The sequence below is a fragment of the Moschus berezovskii genome, chromosome 4 (assembly GCF_049115385.1).
Source record: "Moschus berezovskii isolate FMDL1 chromosome 4, NW_MosBer_1.0, whole genome shotgun sequence".
Lineage (NCBI taxonomy): Eukaryota > Metazoa > Chordata > Mammalia > Artiodactyla > Moschidae > Moschus > Moschus berezovskii.
In genome coordinates, this window is record NC_142463.1 from 100,724,485 (window position 1) to 100,743,395 (window position 18,911).

Below are 18,911 nucleotides of genomic sequence, written 5' to 3' on the forward strand. Positions count from 1 at the left end.
GAAAACCCACATGAGCTTTTTTTTTTTTTTTATGTTTATATTGTACATTGCTGGTGGGAGTATAAATTGATAGGACCTGGAAGCACAAATGCACATATCTTTTGAACCAGCATTTCAGTTCTTGGACATTTATTTTATACATGTACAAAATGACTGGAGAAGGAAATGGCAACTCACTTCAATATTCTTGCCCTGGAGAATCCCTTGGACAGAGGAGCCTGTTAGGCCTCAGTCCATGGGGTCACAAGAGTCAGACACGATTTAGCGACTAATGATGACAAAATGACATGTAGAAGATTATTTTTATGGTGGCAAGGGATTAGAATAACATCCTAAGTGTCATCAATAGGAAGCTGGTTCCATTAATTATGGAGTTTCAATACAATGGAATGCTATGTACCATAGAAAAGAATGAGGAAGGTCTTCATGTGTAATCTGGAACTATTTTTTAAAATATATGTTAAGTGAAAAAGGCAAAGTTCAGAAAAGTGTGCATGGATTGCTATCATATGTGTAAGAAAGAGGAACATATTTAGATATATATGTATGCATGTACTTGCATTTAGAATAAATTTATATTTTATATTTATAGTATACTTACACTACAATATAATTACAAAACTTACTATTGACTGCCTTATTAGAAGAAAACTAGAACGCAGAGGTGAAAATTAGGTTTAATAGTTATGCCCTTTTGCATATTTGAATCCTAAACCATGTGACTATATTACCTTTACAGAAATTAAATAATTAAATTGAAAGAAAATATGATTTTGCTTAAGTATATTTATTTCCACTGAAAAGTGTTAGAAATATATTAACTTTAAAAATAGTTTGTAATAAAACAGTATGTAGAGCAGCAGCAGAGCATTATTACATTTTGTATTTCAAAATCGGGTAGAACTCTAGGCCATTTTTTATGTTCTCTGTATTTCCTATGTTTCAGCTAAAAGTCACCCATGTGGGAACTGAGTAGAAGAAACGAAGTTAATCATTAAAAGTATTCAGTAGAGAAAGCTCAGGAGAAAAAACGAGTGCTTCCCTGGCCGGGAATCGAACCCGGGCCGCGGCGGTGAGAGCGCCGAATCCTAACCACTAGACCACCAGGGACGGTGGCGAACTTTTGCAGATATGAGTATATGAGGCTAATTCAATGTGTGTCTCTGCTTATCCATTCCGTGACGTGTGTTCTTCCAGCTATCTAGATTTTGAGATTCTTCACTACTGGGCCCTCCCCACGCCGAAACTACTTTTTCCTCGTAAAAAACGACTTTTTTCTTCTGTTAGTAGAAAACCCCGAAAAGAACGCTCCAACTTGGCTCCCAGAGCTAAGTGAGGATCCTATGCACACGATCGCAATTTCCAAAATTAAAAACAAATGTCCGGAGAAAAGATCTAAAGACTAATAGGAAACTCTCAGCTTCCCGTGTTTGCAGGATTTTCTGCTGAATTGCGATCAGCAGAAAAGTAAAAGCCCCTAGCTGGGCTTTCCCAGGAATTTTTCCTTAAGGAATATAGAGGTCCTATAGCAGGTTTTTGTTTTTGTTTTTAATCGCTTGTGAATTTAGGCCAAACTCTTGACCAAAGCGAACACTGCTGCTGCTGCTGCTGCTGCTAAGTCACTTCAGTCGTGTCCGACTCTGTGTGACCCCATAGACGGCAGCCCACCAGGCTCCACCGTCCCTGGGATTCTCCAGGCAAGAACACTGGAGTGGGTTGCCATTTCCTTCTCCAATGTGTGAAAGTGAAAAGGGAAAGTGAGGTCACTCAGTCGTGTCCAACTCAGCGATCCCATGGACTGCAACACTACAGACAAGTAAAAGTGATTCAGCCTATGGGTGATTGGTTGTCAGCAGGATCTGAGCATAATTCACTTGTGGGAGACTAAGAGAAGACTTTTGGAGCTTCAAAAATTTCAAATATGAAGAAGGAAGAGAGGAAGAGAGGAGAAAGAAAACTGGAGTGCATAACCTAGACTGAAGGAATCTTAAAAACCATACCCCTCAATGTATGCAAATTAACTTTATAGGAGAGATAAAGTAAAATATGGCAAAATGTTAAAAATGAATCTTGGTGAAGGATAATTGAAATTGTATTATTTTAAATTTTTGTACGTTTGATATTTTTCCAAAATAAAAGTTTGAGAAAGCCAAAAATGAAAGAGACAATCAAGTCTCCTCTCAGACGTTTTTTGGTCAGAAGACTGCACTGTGATTAATTCTCTGCACATAAGTTCAAATATAAAGTTTAAAAAGCAACCCCCACGATTTAAGATCAGAAAACACTTTTGATAATAAATGAAAAAGAGAACTAAAAAATTGAAGCAAAAATCAGCAAGGCCTGATAGAAAAAATGAATGGTAGGATGCCAGATGTTTATGGAGAGTTTATTGCTTTGTTTTGCTTTTGAAGTGTCAATATTAAAGAGTTGTGTTAACAAAGTGTCAATCCTCCGGTCATCCAATCCACACTTTCCTCGGGAGAAGAGTAACTAAACACTAGACATTTATTTTCACAAAACCCAAGTAACCCTGGTGTCACAAGTCACCAAGGAACCCAACAAAGCCCACTTTCTTTTACTCCATCTCTGTTCCCACTGGGCAGCTACCTGTATTCAAATGCTGGAAAAAAAAATCTAACTCTCAGAGTAACATTTTGGAATTGTATCCAGGGTGGGTACAAGGCAATCCATTTTATTTTTCTATGTCACAAAGGAAATCAGCCTCCTTATGTTTTGGTCAATAGTCTACTTTCATCAGTTATTCTGCCACCTGCTGGTAATTTTCAGTAACATGAAAAACTGGGAAGTACTGAAGTATTTGCTCTTGCTTGGAGCAAGCCTCCTTTCTCAACTTCAAAGCACCAGGAGAAATCTCATCATTCAGAATAGGATTAAGCCTCCTCCTTCCTGACACCACACACCTAAAGATGAATGAGGGGGAGTGCAATTCATTTACTTCATTCCATGTTCTATTTTCTTTTTTCCTTTTTGCAAACATTTACAGATTATGTGCCAGAGTAGGTACTGAAGATACAAAAATACACGTAAAGAGCTCACAATCTAGAGGAAAACCAAATAAACAAATGAATAAAAGAGAATGGATCAGAGGAGATTGAGCAGATGTATTTCCTCTGTTCTCCCTGCTAATACCACTAAAAACCCTGGACATTTCATACAGAACAAACATATGAGACTCTGAAAAATAGAAAGAGGCAGACTAGCAAGGGGTCTCAGAGCCCAAGGAACCACACAGTGATGATTTCCCTGGGTTTTCTTAGTGCCTTATATATCCAAGATTTGGAGCTGAAGAAGCTGGCAACTTGGAAATGCAATGGATGCAGGCAAATAAAACCAAACAAAACCAAAACAGTAACAACAAAAGCCTGCTCTCTCTAGTCAAAGGACTGGAAAAGAGGTAGCCTAGCAAAATAAAAAACTTTTAGATAATAACTGCTCTATTCCAGCCAAATGCCACAGAAAGAACTGTGGTCCACATCAACTCACACCAGCAAAGACTGAATGGGATACCTAGATTTCCATTCTCAGCAGGCCTGTAAGGAAGTATTCCTCCTCTTCCCTGCCGGATTTCTATCAGAGGAAACATGGTACTTTTATGGTACTTTCACCAACATCTGCTGATAACAAAGGCATTCGTATCCTGCAGTATCAGTGGAGGCCATGTGGGGAGCTGGAACTCGTACTCCTGTCCATCAGTAATGAGGAACCCCTCTCCTCAGGTGTTAATGGAGACCAAGTGGGGAACCTGGAATTCTACACCTATGTGGTTTTCACAAGGCATCTCACCCACCACTTCCTCTACCTGATTAGTATCAGAAGCAGCCAACTGAAACAGAGGTTTAAATAAGATCCAGGGTCCCAAATGTTCAGGCTTTAATTAAAAAACATTCATCATACCAATAAGAAAGATCTTGAATTGAATGAAAACAGACAATATCTAGAAGATTGAAATGGCTGAATTATCTGACAAAGATTTTAAGGCCGTCATCATAAAAATATTTCAACAAGCAATTATGAACATGCTTGAAACAAATGAAAAATTAGAAAGTTCCAGCAAAGAAATAGAAAATATAAAGAAAAACTGAACAGAAATTTTATAACTAAAAAATACAACAAAAACTCTCAATGGATGGGTTCAACAGCAGAGTGGAGGGAACAGAGAAAAGAATTGGTGAACTGAAAGATAAAAAAAACAAACAGGAATTACTCCATCTGAACAACAGAGAAAATGGAATTAAAAAACAGCAGGGCCACAAGTATTTGTGGGATTTTAACAAAAGATCTAACATTTGTGTCATCAGATTCCCAGAAGGAGTAGAGAAAAAGAACAGGACTAAAAAAAGTACTAAAAGAAATAATAAGTAACTCCTCAAATTTAGCAAAAGTCAAACCTACAGATTCAAGAAACTGTGCAAACCCTAAAGAAGATAAACCCAAACAAATTCATGCCAAGACATATCATCATCAAATTGCTGGAAACTAAAAACAGAAAAAAATCTTGAAAGTGGTGAAAAATGATACCTTGCCTACAAGGGATAAGCAATTTGAATGACAGCAGATTTCTCTTCAAAGACCATGGAGGCCAGAAGTGGCACAATTTATTTCAAGCACTGAAAGGAGACTGTCAACCCAGATTCCTATATCCAGCAAAAATATCCTTTAAGAATGAAGAGGCTACCACTCAATAACAGAAAGACAAACAACTCAATTAAAAATGAGCAAATGATTTGAATTTAATTTTTCCAAAGAAGATATTCAAATGACCAGCAAGCATATGAAAAGATGCTCAATGCCATTAGTCATTAAGGAAATGCAAATATATCACAGTAAGATACCACTTCACACTTTCCAGAAAGGCTATAATTTTTAAAAATGGAAAATAACAAGTGTTGGTGAGGATAAGGTGAAACTGAAACCTTAATCTACTCGTGGCAGGAATGTAAAATGTTGCAGCTGCTGTGGAGCACAGTTTGTCAGGTCCTCAATATGTTAAACATAGAATACAATCCAGTAATTTCTCTCCTTGGTATAGATCCCAAAGAATTGAGAGCAGGTACTCAAACAAATACTTGTACATGCACACTCATAGCAGCATGATACCCGCAATAGCCAAAAGGTAGAAATAGTCCCAGTGTCCACTGATGAATAAATGGATAAACAAACTGCAGTATCTACATACAATGGTATACTATTTGGACATAAGAAAGAATGAAGGGACTTTCCTAGTGGTCCAGTGGTTAAGAGTCTGCCTTGCAATGCAGAGGATATGGGTTTGATTGCTGGTTGGGGAGCTGGGATCTCACATGCCTTACAGCTGCTAAGCCCTGGTGCCACAACTAGAGAGGCCAGTGCACTGCAATGAAGGATCTGCATTATGCAGCGAGGACCCTGTGTGCCACAGCTGGGACCTGACACAGTCAAATGAATAAATATTAGACATTTTAAAAAAAGAAAGAATGAAGTACTAACATGCTACTACTTTGATGAACCTCTAAGACATGCTAAGTGGAATAAGCCAACACAGAAGACCACATATGATTTCATTTATATGAAATGTCCAGAATGGACCAATCCATAGAGACAGAAAGCGGTCATTGCCAGAAGCTGGGGAATGACTTCACAGTGGGAACAGGGCTTCCTTTTGGGGTGATGAAAACGTTCTGGAACTAGATAATGGTGATGGTTGCATAACATTTCCAAGGTACTAAATGCCAAGGAAATGTACACTTTAAAATGGTTAAAATTGTGAACTTTGTGTTTTATGTATTTTGCCACAATTCAAAACTTAGTAACAGGGAAATCCTAGCAAGATTTTTTTTGTAGACATAGATGAAATTATTATAAAACTTGTATGGAAAGGCAAAGGAACTAAAATAGCTAAAACATGTTTTGAAAAAGTATTAAGTGGGAAGAATAAGCTCATCCATTTTTAAGGTTTATTAAAAAGCTACATCACTAAAGATGGTATGGTATTGGCAGAAAAATAAACATCAGATCAATGAAACAGAACAGCAAACTCAGCAGCAGACCAAAACAAATATGCCAGTTTACTTTTTTTTACAAAGGTGAAAAAGCAATTCAATGGAGAAAGTATAGCTTTTTCAATATATATTGCTGAAGAAATTGGATATCCATAGGCAAACAAATAACAAGCAAACAAACAAAACTTTCAACCTAAGTCTCATACCTTATACAAAAATTAACACCAAAGTGGATCAACAGTTTAAATGTGAAGTATACAATTTTTAGAAAAAAACAGAGGAGAAATTCTGCATGATCTAAGGCTAGACAAAAATTTGACACCAAAAACATAATCTGTAAAAGGAAAAATTGAATAAGAAGTCATCAAAAGTAAATATGTTTCCTCTGCAAAATATACTATTATGAGAATGAAAAAGACAAGCTAACTGGGAAAAAAATATGTGTAAACCATATACCCAAGAAAAGATTATTGTGTAGAATATATAAGAACTCTCTAACTTAACAGTACAAAAAAAAATACAATGAGAAAATGATCAAAAGACATGATGGAACATTTCCCCAAAGAGGATATACAGATAGCAAATAAACACAGGAAAGGATGTTCAGCATTATTAGCCATTAGGGAAACAACTAGACATCACAACATACCTATCAGAATGGCTAAAATTTAAAATGACAATCTCAAATTCTGGTAAGAACAATGCAGAGAAACTAGATCAGTCATACATTGCTTGTGGGAATATAGAACAGTACAACCACTGTGGAAAACAATTTACCAAAGGAAAAAAAAAACCAAACAACAGTTTATTTAAAGAAAAACCCTAACTATGAAATTTTTACATGATCCAGTGTTTACACTCCTAGGCATTTATCCCAGAGAAATATAAACTCATGTTCACACAAAAAAAACCTATGTGCAAATCTATTAATGAAAAGCCAAAAACAGAAACAGCACAGATTTCCTTTAACAAGTGAATGGTTAAATAAACTGTGGTACATCTGTAGCATGGAATAGTACTCAGCAATAAAAAGGAACAAACTATTGATGTACACACAACTTGGATGAATCTCCAGAGAATTCTACTGTGTGATAAATGCTAATCCCCAAAGGTTATATATTCTAACCTGTTTACATAGAATTTTTATAGAATTGGAGATCAGATCCGTTGTTGCTAGATATTAAGATGGAGATAAAGATAGGAGGGAAGTGAGTGTGGCTACATGGGGATCCTTTGATAGAAATGTCCTGTATCTTGCTAAAGCAAGGACAGTCCCTATAGAGAAAAGACTTCTGCTGAACCAGTTTAGGTCATGGTAGTATGAGACCACCTAGGATTGAGAATATCTGGCAGTATTCCTCAACCAGAGTGGAACCACCTTCTGGGGGGCCTTTGGAAACATGTAGGGTCATTTAAAAATTTACATTGACTGGGGATGGCACTTGACAAGGGAGGGGAGACAAGAATGCTAAATGTACTGCACTGGGCAGGACAGTTCTACACACACACACACACACACACACAAAATTGTCCCTCCCACAATGTTAATAAGGCCCCATTAAGAAACCCTGAAGGTAGTTTTATACTCAAGGCCCCTATGACACACCTCAATATGCTTTGAGCCCTAATCTCTCATTTTCATTACTTTCACTGCCTCTGTTCTACCCATCTCAGATTCTCAAATTCACCTTCATGATTGAGAGGATAATCCTTTTTCAGACGTTAGAAGATTCACAGTTTCCATGGAGAAACTGGTATTATTTATCTCGGGTATTTATTTTGTGGACCATGGCCTCTGGTCCACAAAATAAATAAATAAGTGTGCTAGTGATCCAGATGCTGCATACACAACAAAAGAAACATGAAATATAAAAACACTTATGGCAACATGACAGGATTTTCTATCCAACTAGTTAATTCTCTCCCCTATAAGACCTCAAGATAGAAATTAATACAAACCCAAATAAACAAAACACAATCTGTCAGGGCATATACTATAGTGGATATTCTTCAGCAACTGGGGTGAGTTTTTTAGAACTACTCGATGAATACTGCCCCCCAACCCACCCCCACCATGGGGCTTTCCCAGTGGCTCAGAGGTAAAAATTCTTCATGCAATGGAGAAGATGCCAGATTGATCCTTGGGTCAGGAAGATCCCCTGGAGGAGGAAATGGCAACCCCACTCCAGTACTCTTGCCTGGAGAATCCCACGGAGAGTGGAGCTTGGCTGGCTACAGTCTATAGGGTCATCAAGAGTTGGATGCAACTGAAGGGATTTAGCATACTCTCACAATGGCCATAATAGAATTGCTTCAAAGAGAATATAAAATACTCTTGGAGCAGGAAAAGCAGAGACATACTTGAGCATTCTCTGAGGACGGGGCTCATATCTCTCATTAGATTTTCAAGAGGAGTTTGTGATCCAAAAAATTAAGAACTACTGATTTATAAATTCTTAATCCCAAGTAATCTCATATGGCCACCATCCTAAGCAGTTCAATGAAAGAAAACGTATCTTTTGCTCACTTGCAGTCTTTGATTTTAGAAACATTTTATTTTTGGAGCTCTCATCTTAATAGAGAAATGCAAACACTGCATTCTTCCCTTTGCAGGAATTGATAAAAACATTAAATGTGAGGTGGCAGAAAGAATACATGTTTATATAATAGCTCCAAATGAGTAAAACAGCAACATCCCAAACTATGAAAAATGAATGCCTTTATATTTAATTTAAATTTAAACTCATGTGTGCTAAGTCATTTCAGTCATATCGGACTCTTTGTGACCCTGTGGGCTGTAGCTAGCCAGGCTCCTTTGTCCATGGGATTCTCTAGGCAAGAGTACTAGAGTGGGTTGCCATTTCCTCCTCCAGAGGATCTTCTTGACCCAGGGATCAAGCCCACATCTCCTGCATTGCAGGTGAATTCTTTACTGCTGAGCCCTGAGGAAGCCCCTACATCTCTCTATTCTACATCAAAAACCTGGGTTACGGGACTTCCCTGGTGGTCTAGTGGTTGAGAATCTGCCTGCCAATGCAGGGGTTACGGGTTTGACCCATGGTCTGGGAAGTTCCCACAAGCCACAGAGGAACTAAGCTCCAAGTGCCACAACAACTGAGCCAGTGCTCTAGAGCCCATAAGCCACAATCCTTGAGCCACAGGAGCTGCAACTACTGAAGCCCATGTGCCTACCGCCTGTGTTCTCCAACAAGAGAAGCCACTGCAATAAGAAGCCTGCACACTGCAAGGAAGAGCAGCCCAGCCCCACCGCCCCCAGTCACAACTAAAGTCTGTGCACAGCAATGCTGCTGCTGCGCTAAGTCGCTTCAGTGGTGTCCGACTCTGTGTGACCCCATAGACAGCAGCCCACCAGACTCCGCCGTCCCTGGGATTCTCCAGGCAAGAACACTAGAATGGGTTGCCATTTCCTTCTCCTATGCATGAAAGTGAAAAGTGAAAGTGAAATCGTTCAGTCATGTCCAACTCTTCACGACCCCATGAACTGAAGCCTACCAGGCTCCTCCGTCCAAGGGATTTTCTAGGCAATAGTACTGGAGTGGGGTGCCATTGCCTTCTCCTGCACAGCAATGAAGACCCACCAAAACCAAAAATAAATAAGTAAATCTTAAAAAAAAATCCTGGTTCACAAAGACACTAACATTATTACTCATTTGTTTTATACAATAGTATACCCACAATCCTCAAGGATCACATCCTGGTTGGAGCAAAGGGGCTTGCATAATTCAATGAAGCTATGGGCCATGCTGTGCAGGGCCACTCAAGACAGATGGGTCATAGTGGACAGTGACAAAATGTGGTCCACTGGAGGAGGGAATCTCAAACCACTCCAGTATTCTTGCTATGAGAACCATGAACAATATGAAAAGCCAAAAAGATATGAAGGTGTCCAATAGGCTACTGGGAAAGAGCAGAGGGCAATTACTAAAAGCTCCAGAATGAAGAGACTGGGCCAAAGCAGAAACAGTGCCCTGCTGTGAATGTGTCTGGTGGTCAAAGTAAAGTTTGATGCTGCAAAAAACAATATAGCATAGGAACCTGGAATGTTAGGTCCATGAACCATCATAAAATGGACATGGTCAGGCAGGAGATGGCAAGAGTAGACGACATCGTAGGAATCAGTGAACTAAAATGTATAGGAATGGGTGAATTTAATTCAGATACCATTATATATATACTGTGGGCAAAAATCCCTTAGAAGAAATGGAGTGGCTCTCATAGTCAACAACAGAGTCTGAAATGCAGTACTCCAGTGCAGTCTCCAAAACAACAAAATGATGTCAGTTCATCTCCAAGGCAAACAATTCAACATCACAGTAATCCAAGTCTATGCCCCAACCACTGATGCCAAAGAAGCTGAAGTTTACCAGTTCTATGAAGACCTACAAGACCTTCTAGAACTAACACCAAAAAAAGATGTCTTCTTCATCATAGGGAATTGGAATGCAAAAATAGCAAGTCAAGAGATACCTGGAATAATAGGCAAGTTTGGTCGTGGAGTACAAAATGAAGCAGGGCAAAGGTTAACAGAGTTTTGTCTAGAGAATACAGTGGTCATACCAAATACCCCTTCCAACAACACAAGAGATGACTCTACACATGGACATCACCAGATGGTCAATACTGAAATCCAATTGATTGTATTCTTTGCAGCCAAAGATGGAGAAACTCTATACAGTTGGCAAAAACAAGATTTGGAACTGACTGTGGCTCAGATCATTAGCTCCTTATTGCAAAATTCAGACTTAAGCTGAAGAAGCTAGGGAAAACTTACTAGGCCATAAGGCCAATCCCTTATGATTATATGGTGGAGGTGACAAATAGATTCAAGGAATTAGATCTGGAAGACAGACTGCCTGAAGAACTATGGACAGAGGCTCATGACATTGTACAGGAGGCAGTGACCAAAACCATCCCGAAGAAAAAGAAATACAAGAAGACTAAGTGATTGTCTGAGGAGGTTTTACAAATAGCTGAGGAAAGAAGAGAAGGGAAAAGCAAGAGAGAAGGGGAAAGATATACCCAACTGAATGCAGAGTTGCAGAGATAGGAAGGAGAGATAAGACCTTCTTAAATGAACAATGCAAAGTAGAAGAAAACAATAAAATGGGTAAGATCTCTTCAAGAAAATTGGAGATATCAAAGGAACATTTCATGCAATGATGGGCATGATAAAAGACAGAAATGGTAGGGACCTAATGGAGGCAGAAGAGATTAAGAAGACATGGCAAGAATACACAGAAGGACTATACAAAAAAGGTCTTAATGACCCAGATAACCACGATGGTGTGATCACTGACCTAGAGCCAGACATCCTGGAGTGTAAAGTCAAGTGGGCCTAAGGAAGTGCAACAAATTCTTGCAAATTTTCTTTTCATTTTTATTCTATTACAAATATTTTCTAATTTATCTTGTTATAGCCAGTGGAGGTGATGGAATTCCAGCTGAGCTATTTTAAATCTGAAAGATGATGCTATTAAAGTGCTATACTCAATATGTCAGCAAATTTAGAAACTCAGCAGTGGCCACAGGACAGGGAAAGGTCAGTTTTCATTCCAATCCCAAAGAAGGGCAGTGCCAAAGAATGTTCAAACTACCAGACAATTGCACTCATTTAGCATGCTAGTAAGGTTATGCTCCAGAGAAGGCAATGGCAAGCCACTCCAGTACTCTTGCCTAGAAAATCCCATGGACGGAGGAGCTTGGTAGGCTGCAGTCCGTGGGGTCACTACGAGTCGGACATGACTGAGCGACTTCACTTTTCCTTTTCACTTTCACACATTGGAGAAGGAAATGGCAACCCACTCCAGTGTTCTTGCCTGGAGAATCCCAGGGATGGGGGACCCTGGTGGGCTTCTGTCTATGGGGTCACACAGAGTCGGACACGACTGAAGTGACGCAGCAGCAGCAGCAGCAAGGTTATGCTCAAAATCCTTCAAGCTAGGCTTCAGAAGTACTTGAATTGAGAACTTTCAGATATACAAGCTAAGTTTAGAAAAGGCAGAGGAACCAGAGATCAGATTGTCAGATTCAGTGGATAATACAGAAAGCAAAGGAATTTCAGAAAATCTTCTGCTTCATTGACTATATGAAAGTCTTCGTGTGGATCACAACAAACTGTGGAAAATTCTTAAAGGGAAGGAACTACCTGACCACCTTACCTATGTCCTGAAAAATCTGTATGCAGCTCAAGCAGCAACAGTTAGAACCTTACATGAAACAACTGGCTGGTTCAAAATTGGGAAAAGAGTACAACAAAGCTGTATACTGTCACCCTGCATATTTAACTTCTTTGCAGAGTACATCACGCAAAGTGCAGGCTGGATGAATCACAAGCTGGAATCAAGATTTCCAGGAGAAATATCAACAACCTCACATATGGAGATGATACCACTGGCAGAAAGCAAAGAGGAACTAAAGAGCCTCTTGATGAGGGTGAAAGAGGAGAGTGAAAAAGCTGGCTTAAAACTCAGAATCCAAAAAACTAAGATCATGGCATCCAGTCCCATCACTCCATGGCAAGTAGAAGGGGAAAAAGTGGAAGCAGTGACAGATTTCATTTTCTTGGGCTCTAAAAATCACTGTGGACGGTAACTGCAGCCATGAAATTAAAAGACACTTGCTCCCTGGAAGGAAAGATATGACAAACCTAGACAGTGTATTAAAAAGCAAAGACACCACTTTGCCAACAAAAGTCTCTATAGTCAAAGCTACGGTTTTTCGAGTATTCATGTACAGATGTGTGAACTGGACCATAAAGAAGGCTAAGAAGTGAAGAATTGATACTTTCTAATTGTGGTGCTGGAGAAGGCTCTTAAGAGTCCCCTGGACTGCAAGGAAATCAAACCAGTCCATCCTAAAGGAAATCAACCCTGAATATTCATTGGAAGGTCTGATACTGAAGCTGAAGCTCCAATACTTTGGCCACCTGATGTGAAGAGCTGACTCACTGGAAAAGACCCTGATGCTGGGAAAGATTGAAGGCAAAAGAAGTGAACAGCAGAGGATGAGATGGTTAGACAGCAACACTGACTCAATGGACATGAATTTGAGCAAACTCCAGGAGATACTGAAGGACAGGGAACCCTGGCATTCTGCGGCCCTTGGGATCACAAAGAGTCAGACACGACTTAGAGACTGAACAACAACAACACCTAGAATACTTTCAGAATAACAATACCAATTCTACCACCAATAATATGACTACTTAAAATATCTTTGCACTTTTTGCCCTTAAAAGTATATACCACTTGGGATGTCACAGTCAAATTATTGTTTTTAAATCACTTGGATAGTTTGGGTGGAGTCATTTTACATTTCTGTGATTAAAAAACCCTTGTGATATGGCTTTATGTGGTAGAGAGAAAAACATTTTCAGATCTGTATGTACAAAAAAGAGAAGAGTACTCTGTGGACTTCTGGATTCTGGATTAAATGCAGAGCAAATTAGTGCACGGGCCTTAGTGACACTATCTGAAATCAGTCCTTGTGTTAATTTCACTTGGCAAGTACTAAGAAATGATGATCCCTGATGCCTATGGCTGCAAAAATACAACGTGGCTAAATTCCTTGGTTGCAATCTCTTAAAAGGTCATAAGACTATGTTACTCCACAAAAGTATCTTTCTGAATCTCTTTTTCTCTCACTTTATCTCTCCAAGTTCCTCTCCCCTTCAAAAAATTGTATCCCCATTCCTTCTTTCCCTCACTGACTTCGCTAGCCTCCTCCCTCAGCAACTCAGAAGCTTATGTGTTTGTGTCTATACCTGCAAAGAGGAGCTGCTATATAAATAAGGTAATGAAAATGGAGGCGGTTGGGGAACAGACAGCTGCGAGGATCTGAGCTGGTAGACTGAAACAAACACTCATCCGAAACCACTCAGAGCTCAGATTTCTTCTCTAGACAGCTGGCTTTTTAAGTCCTTCTGAAATACTCTACAAAGATGGGGGAGGTGCTGTGAATTACCTCTGCTATAGACCTTACTTAAAGTCAGCTACCTCCTAGATATGTTCTGTAGAAACTAAATGCAATATTCAATATGGCAGGGATGAGGGTGCTGAGCTAAAGGTATACTAATTGTCCATTCTAATTTTTAAAGGCCAGAGGGCTTTTAAATTATTGATAGTGCTGAAGGGCTGCTTGGAGTAGGCAGTGACTAGAATCATGTAAGCTCAAACTGGATATCTGATTTGCTGGTCATATTTCTATCCCTTCTCTGCCACTTGGCACCCTATACTCCATATTCTTTCTAATCCTCCTACCCTCTCCACCCTCCCCACCCCCTCGCCAACACTCCAACACCCTACCCCCATCAACACTCCTGGAATTTTGGACTTAGCTATTTTTAAAACAGTCAACTCAGTAGCCACCTCCCTCCCGCGCTCAGCTGTCCAGTACTCCAGCCAGCCATCTAGTCCCCCCCCGACACACACCAGACCTTCTCTGGTTCCCTGACCTCAGTGAGACTGCAGCCTGTTTGGGGAACTAGGGGAGACATGGAGAAGGAGACGGGGGATCCCCTGGCTGGAGCTGACTGATACAGTAGACAGTCATGGCTGGAGAATTGGATAGCAGACTAATGTTTGACCTCTGGAAACAGTAAGTCAAAATTAATTGCAATTCCTTTAAAAAGCTTCTAAACTGAAGTTAGAATCTCATAAAATTATGACATCAACTTGGATATCTCTGGTGCAAATCTAGGATCTCTTCCATACCAAGGTGCCCCAGTCTCCATTTCTCCTTCTGTCTGAAGCTTTCTGGCCTCTGGCCACTAGAAGTTTAAACCTCCAATTCTCCTCTGGGAGTCTTAGGTCTCTCCTCCTGTTACCTCAAGACTTCTGATGAAGTCTCCTTCTTTAGTAGAAGTTTCCTACAGCTCCTATTCTGTGGTTTTCTCACCAAGGCCAAAGTTAGCTTCAGATGATTAGTCACTGATACCCTCTGTCTTGTTCCTATTTATCAGTGCCCTTCACATTGGGCTTCCAAGGGTGGGGATTACTCCTTGTTGTAAATGATTTCTCCCTACAACTCTAGTCCCATCATCCTATTCTCCCTCCTGCATGACTCTCCCTGTCATATCCCTAACTCCAGAGAAAGTAGTTTGTCAAGAGGGAGTTAGCCCCTCCCCAAGCCTTGTCCTCATCAAAAGACTGACTTCCAAACTTGCAAAGTTAAGATCGATGAAAAGGTAAGATCAATGGAAAGAGTGGTTCTTCAGTCAGATTTGAAGAAATGTTGACTCATGAAGAAGAAATGTTGACTCATAACAAACAAATATTGATTTACATGCATGGTTTGCATCCATTGTTCCATGAGACAGAGGGATAATTTTAGCTCTCTACAGTGGATGAAAGAGACTGGTTCCCTTTTCATTTGAATACTGATTCCAGAGATGGGATGTGTATCCCACCCTTACTCCTCCTTACTGAAAATTCTGACACAAAGGAGGAAAATCAGTGAATGACCTCTGGAGGATGTCCCCTCCTGATGGGGAAGGGCAAATACGAGGTAGTCTCTGATGTATTTTCAGATCCTAATTCTGTTGAGGAGCCCACTGGTATGACTGAGATCTGATCTATCCACATGATTCCTCTTTTTGACATTTCTGCTGTTTGGTAGCGCAGAATGGGGCAATACAGTGGACTCTGCCCCCTGAGTCCACTCAACTTTTCTTCCACCCCCACCTAGCGGTATTGCATAAGGGGCCTGAAAGTGGTCACAAAAGCAGGGCACAGAGGCTTAACAGCCTCGTGTTTAGTTCAGGGAGCCCCATTTCCCCTAAACTCCAATTAGCTCATTCTTTTCTTGATCTTCCTAGATTCTCTTCAGATCATTCTGAACAATCTTCAACTCTTCTCTTCCCCATGCCCAGCCACATTTCTTTTTTCAGTCCCTTACAGGACGCCCGGTCAAAATTCACTAGGTAGGAGGGTCATCAGCTGGAAAGAACCGGAACCTGGGGGGACCTGGCTGGATAGGTATGGGGGATCCAGGCCAGTCCCCTAGTCCCTGGCTCCCCCATGGCAGTCCCCCAGCTCTAAGCACTCTCAGTCTCCTGCTGCTCCTCTGTGGCCATGGTAAGGAAGGGTAGGTACGGCTTTCGGGGATCCAGGGGGTAGGCTGCTACATAGGGGTGGGCATGTGAGCTTGGGTGAATGAGATGAGATGGGTGCTGAGGGGGCCCAGTCACTCGCCCCACTCTCAGATAGGTATATTTTATTCACCATTCAACTCGGGGAAGGGCACTGGGAAAGCCCTTGATCCACAGGCAGAAGAGATTTAGTAGGGCTTACCCATCATTAGCAAGACTGAATGAGGACAAGACTAGGAAGCTGGGGGCTGGCGGCTGGGGACTGGGAATTGGGGGAGGCTGGGTTTTACTGCTAGTATCCCCCCATGAGACCTGGGAGAATTATGGTTGAGGTTGAGGGGGGATCTGGGGACCAGCTCACACTCCTCTCTCCCTTCCGCCCTCAGCTTATTCTCAATGCAAGATCCTCCGCTGCAATGCTGAGTATGTATCTTCCACTCTGAGCCTTAGAGGTGGGGGTTCACCAGGAGCCCTTCGAGGAGGAGGCCGGGGTGGCGGGGTGGGCTCCAGCGGCCTCTGCCGAGCCCTCCGCTCCTACGCTCTCTGCACTCGGCGCACGGCCCGCACCTGTCGAGGGGACCTCGCCTTCCATTCCGCCGTGCACGGCATCGAAGACCTGATGATTCAGCACAACTGCTCCCGCCAGGGCCCCACGGCCCCTCCCCCACCCGCGGGCCCCGTCTTTCCGGGCGCAGGCCCGATCCGCGCCTCTGGCTCCCCAGCCCCGGACCCCTGTGACTATGAAGGCCGGTTTTCCCGGCTGCACCGACAACCCCCAGGCTTCTTGCACTGTGCCTCCTTCGGGGACCCTCACGTGCGCACCTTCCATCATCACTTTCACACGTGCCGTGTCCAAGGAGCTTGGCCCTTGCTGGATAATGACTTCCTCTTTGTCCAGGCTACCAGCTCCCCCGTGGCATCGGGGGCCAACGCCACCACCACCAGGAAGGTCAGGGACTCAGCTGCTCCTCCATGGTCACCCCAGGGTTCCACTCCCATGCCAACCCCACTAGTTCTCAGCAGTGCGGCTCTATTCCCTTTCCTCCTCAACCACTCCCACATCTTGAATCACTCCCTCCTAAGAAACACTTGATCCCATAAATCACTTTCCCTCCGTGGGAATCTCACTCCAATGCAGAAAAGAGCTGGGGAGAGGAAAGCTGAGAAGCCCTGGGTTGAGGAGTTACAGAAAGGAAACTTTTCCTTCTCCTATGGGAGCAGCTGAGGTTGAGCCCAAACAGGAAGGAAAGGGATGCAGCAGGGATGAAACAGTATTGGAACATAAAGACAGGATAAAGGAGTGAGGAAAGTGATAAGCCTTCCATCTCTGCTGGGATCAAATCCCTGACTATGTACAATAATGAAGCCTGGTTGATGGAAGGCAGGAGGGTTGCCCTGAGCCCCAAATAAATTGTTTTCCCTCTTGCCCTTACAGCTCACCATTATTTTTAAGAACATGCAGGAGTGCATTGATCAGAAGGTCTACCAGGCTGAGGTGGACAACCTTCCCGCAGCCTTTGAAGATGGTTCTATCAATGGAGGTGATCGACCTGGGGGCTCAAGTTTGTCCATTCGAACGGCTAACCCTGGGAGCCATGTGGAGATCCGAGCTGCCTACATTGGCACAACTATAATCATTCGGCAGACAGCTGGGCAGCTCTCCTTCTCCATCAGAGTAGCAGAGGATGTGGCCAGGGCCTTCTCAGCTGAGCAGGACCTGCAGCTCTGTGTTGGGGGATGCCCTCCAAGTCAGCGACTCTCACGTTCAGTGCGCAGTCGTCGGGGAACTATAACCATGGATACTGCCAGACAGCTGTGCAAGGAAGGGCTGCCGGTTGAAGACGCTTACTTTCATTCCTGTGTCTTTGATGTTTTAATCTCCGGTGACCCTAACTTTACTGTGGCAGCTCAGGCAGCTCTGGAGGATGCCCGAGCCTTCCTGCCAGACTTGGAAAAACTACACCTCTTCCCCTCAGATGCTGCGGTTCCTCTTTCCTCAGCAACCCTCCTAGCTCCACTTCTTTCTGGGCTCTTTGTTCTGTGGCTTTGCATTCAGTAACCAGGCCAGCATTCAGTAACCATGATGGGTCGAGAAGTGATTTGCAGATAGAGATTGGCAAGGGAGAACATAAGAATCACTGAAGGGAAACGATGAGGGTAAGAAACACATGAAACAATAGCATTTTTCCAGAGTGAGAGAAGGCTGCAGTCTAGGGTGAAATGATCACAGAATAAGAATTCTGAGCAAGGTTTCTGTATCCCAGACCTCAGTAGGGGCTCTTCACTAATTTTCCCAGTCTTGTTTATAGTAAGCAATTTGTTCCAGTCCATCTCCTCCTGAGATCACCCCTACAAGCTTAGAGGTTATGGGGTTCTGAGGATCAGTATAAAACTTTAGGGTTGAGACTTTTAGTAGAGAAGAACTGAAAGAGGAAGACATGATCATTACCAAACAGAAACTCAAAATCGAATGATATTTTCTCTTGGAAGGTAGAAAGAGGAGGAAATGATAAGGAAAAGAATCTATTTGATAAGTATAATGTGGGTAAGATGTGTTCTGCTTTCTTGGTTCATAAATGAAGTGGGAGTTGTTTGGATTTTTGGTGAAGGGAATCTCTATCTTTGGAGAATGACACAGGTAGGAAAGAAGCTATCATCCCCAACCCTAACTAATCTGATATTAAAACTATGGAGTCTTCACATTGTTGTCTATGTTGAATCTCTTTACAGACGCTTAAGATGGCATAAAGTCAATGTGTTCACTCCACCGAAAGAGGGCTCAAAAGCGTGAGATATTGTTCTGC

At 41.9% G+C, this 18,911-nt stretch overlaps 1 protein-coding gene, 1 long non-coding RNA gene and 1 other non-coding gene across 8 annotated transcripts in view; 1 reads left to right on the top strand and 2 right to left on the bottom strand.

The window, feature by feature from the left end:
- Positions 1 to 18,911, bottom strand: part of LOC148778125 (uncharacterized) — a 45,649-nt gene that overhangs the window by 12,207 nt on the left and 14,531 nt on the right. The gene's annotated exons all lie outside the window — the stretch shown is intronic.
- TRNAE-CUC (transfer RNA glutamic acid (anticodon CUC)) lies at positions 1,039 to 1,110 on the bottom strand. The gene has a single exon. It is a non-coding gene; the product is annotated as a tRNA-Glu (tRNA).
- HJV (hemojuvelin BMP co-receptor) lies at positions 14,430 to 18,807 on the top strand. Of its 3 annotated transcripts, none has more exons than XM_055401913.2 (4): positions 14,430 to 14,615; positions 15,889 to 16,093; positions 16,494 to 17,056; positions 17,543 to 18,807. In XM_055401913.2, the coding sequence occupies exons 2-4, from the start codon at positions 15,997 to 15,999 to the stop codon at positions 18,164 to 18,166; spliced, it is 1,284 nt and encodes a 427-aa protein (XP_055257888.1). In that variant the 5' UTR covers positions 14,430 to 14,615; positions 15,889 to 15,996; the 3' UTR covers positions 18,167 to 18,807. The 3 variants fall into 3 exon arrangements, with proteins under 3 accessions (XP_055257888.1, XP_055257887.1, XP_055257889.1); XM_055401912.2 differs by having other exon boundaries at positions 14,431 to 14,615; positions 15,907 to 16,093; XM_055401914.2 differs by lacking the exon at positions 14,430 to 14,615 and having other exon boundaries at positions 15,951 to 16,103.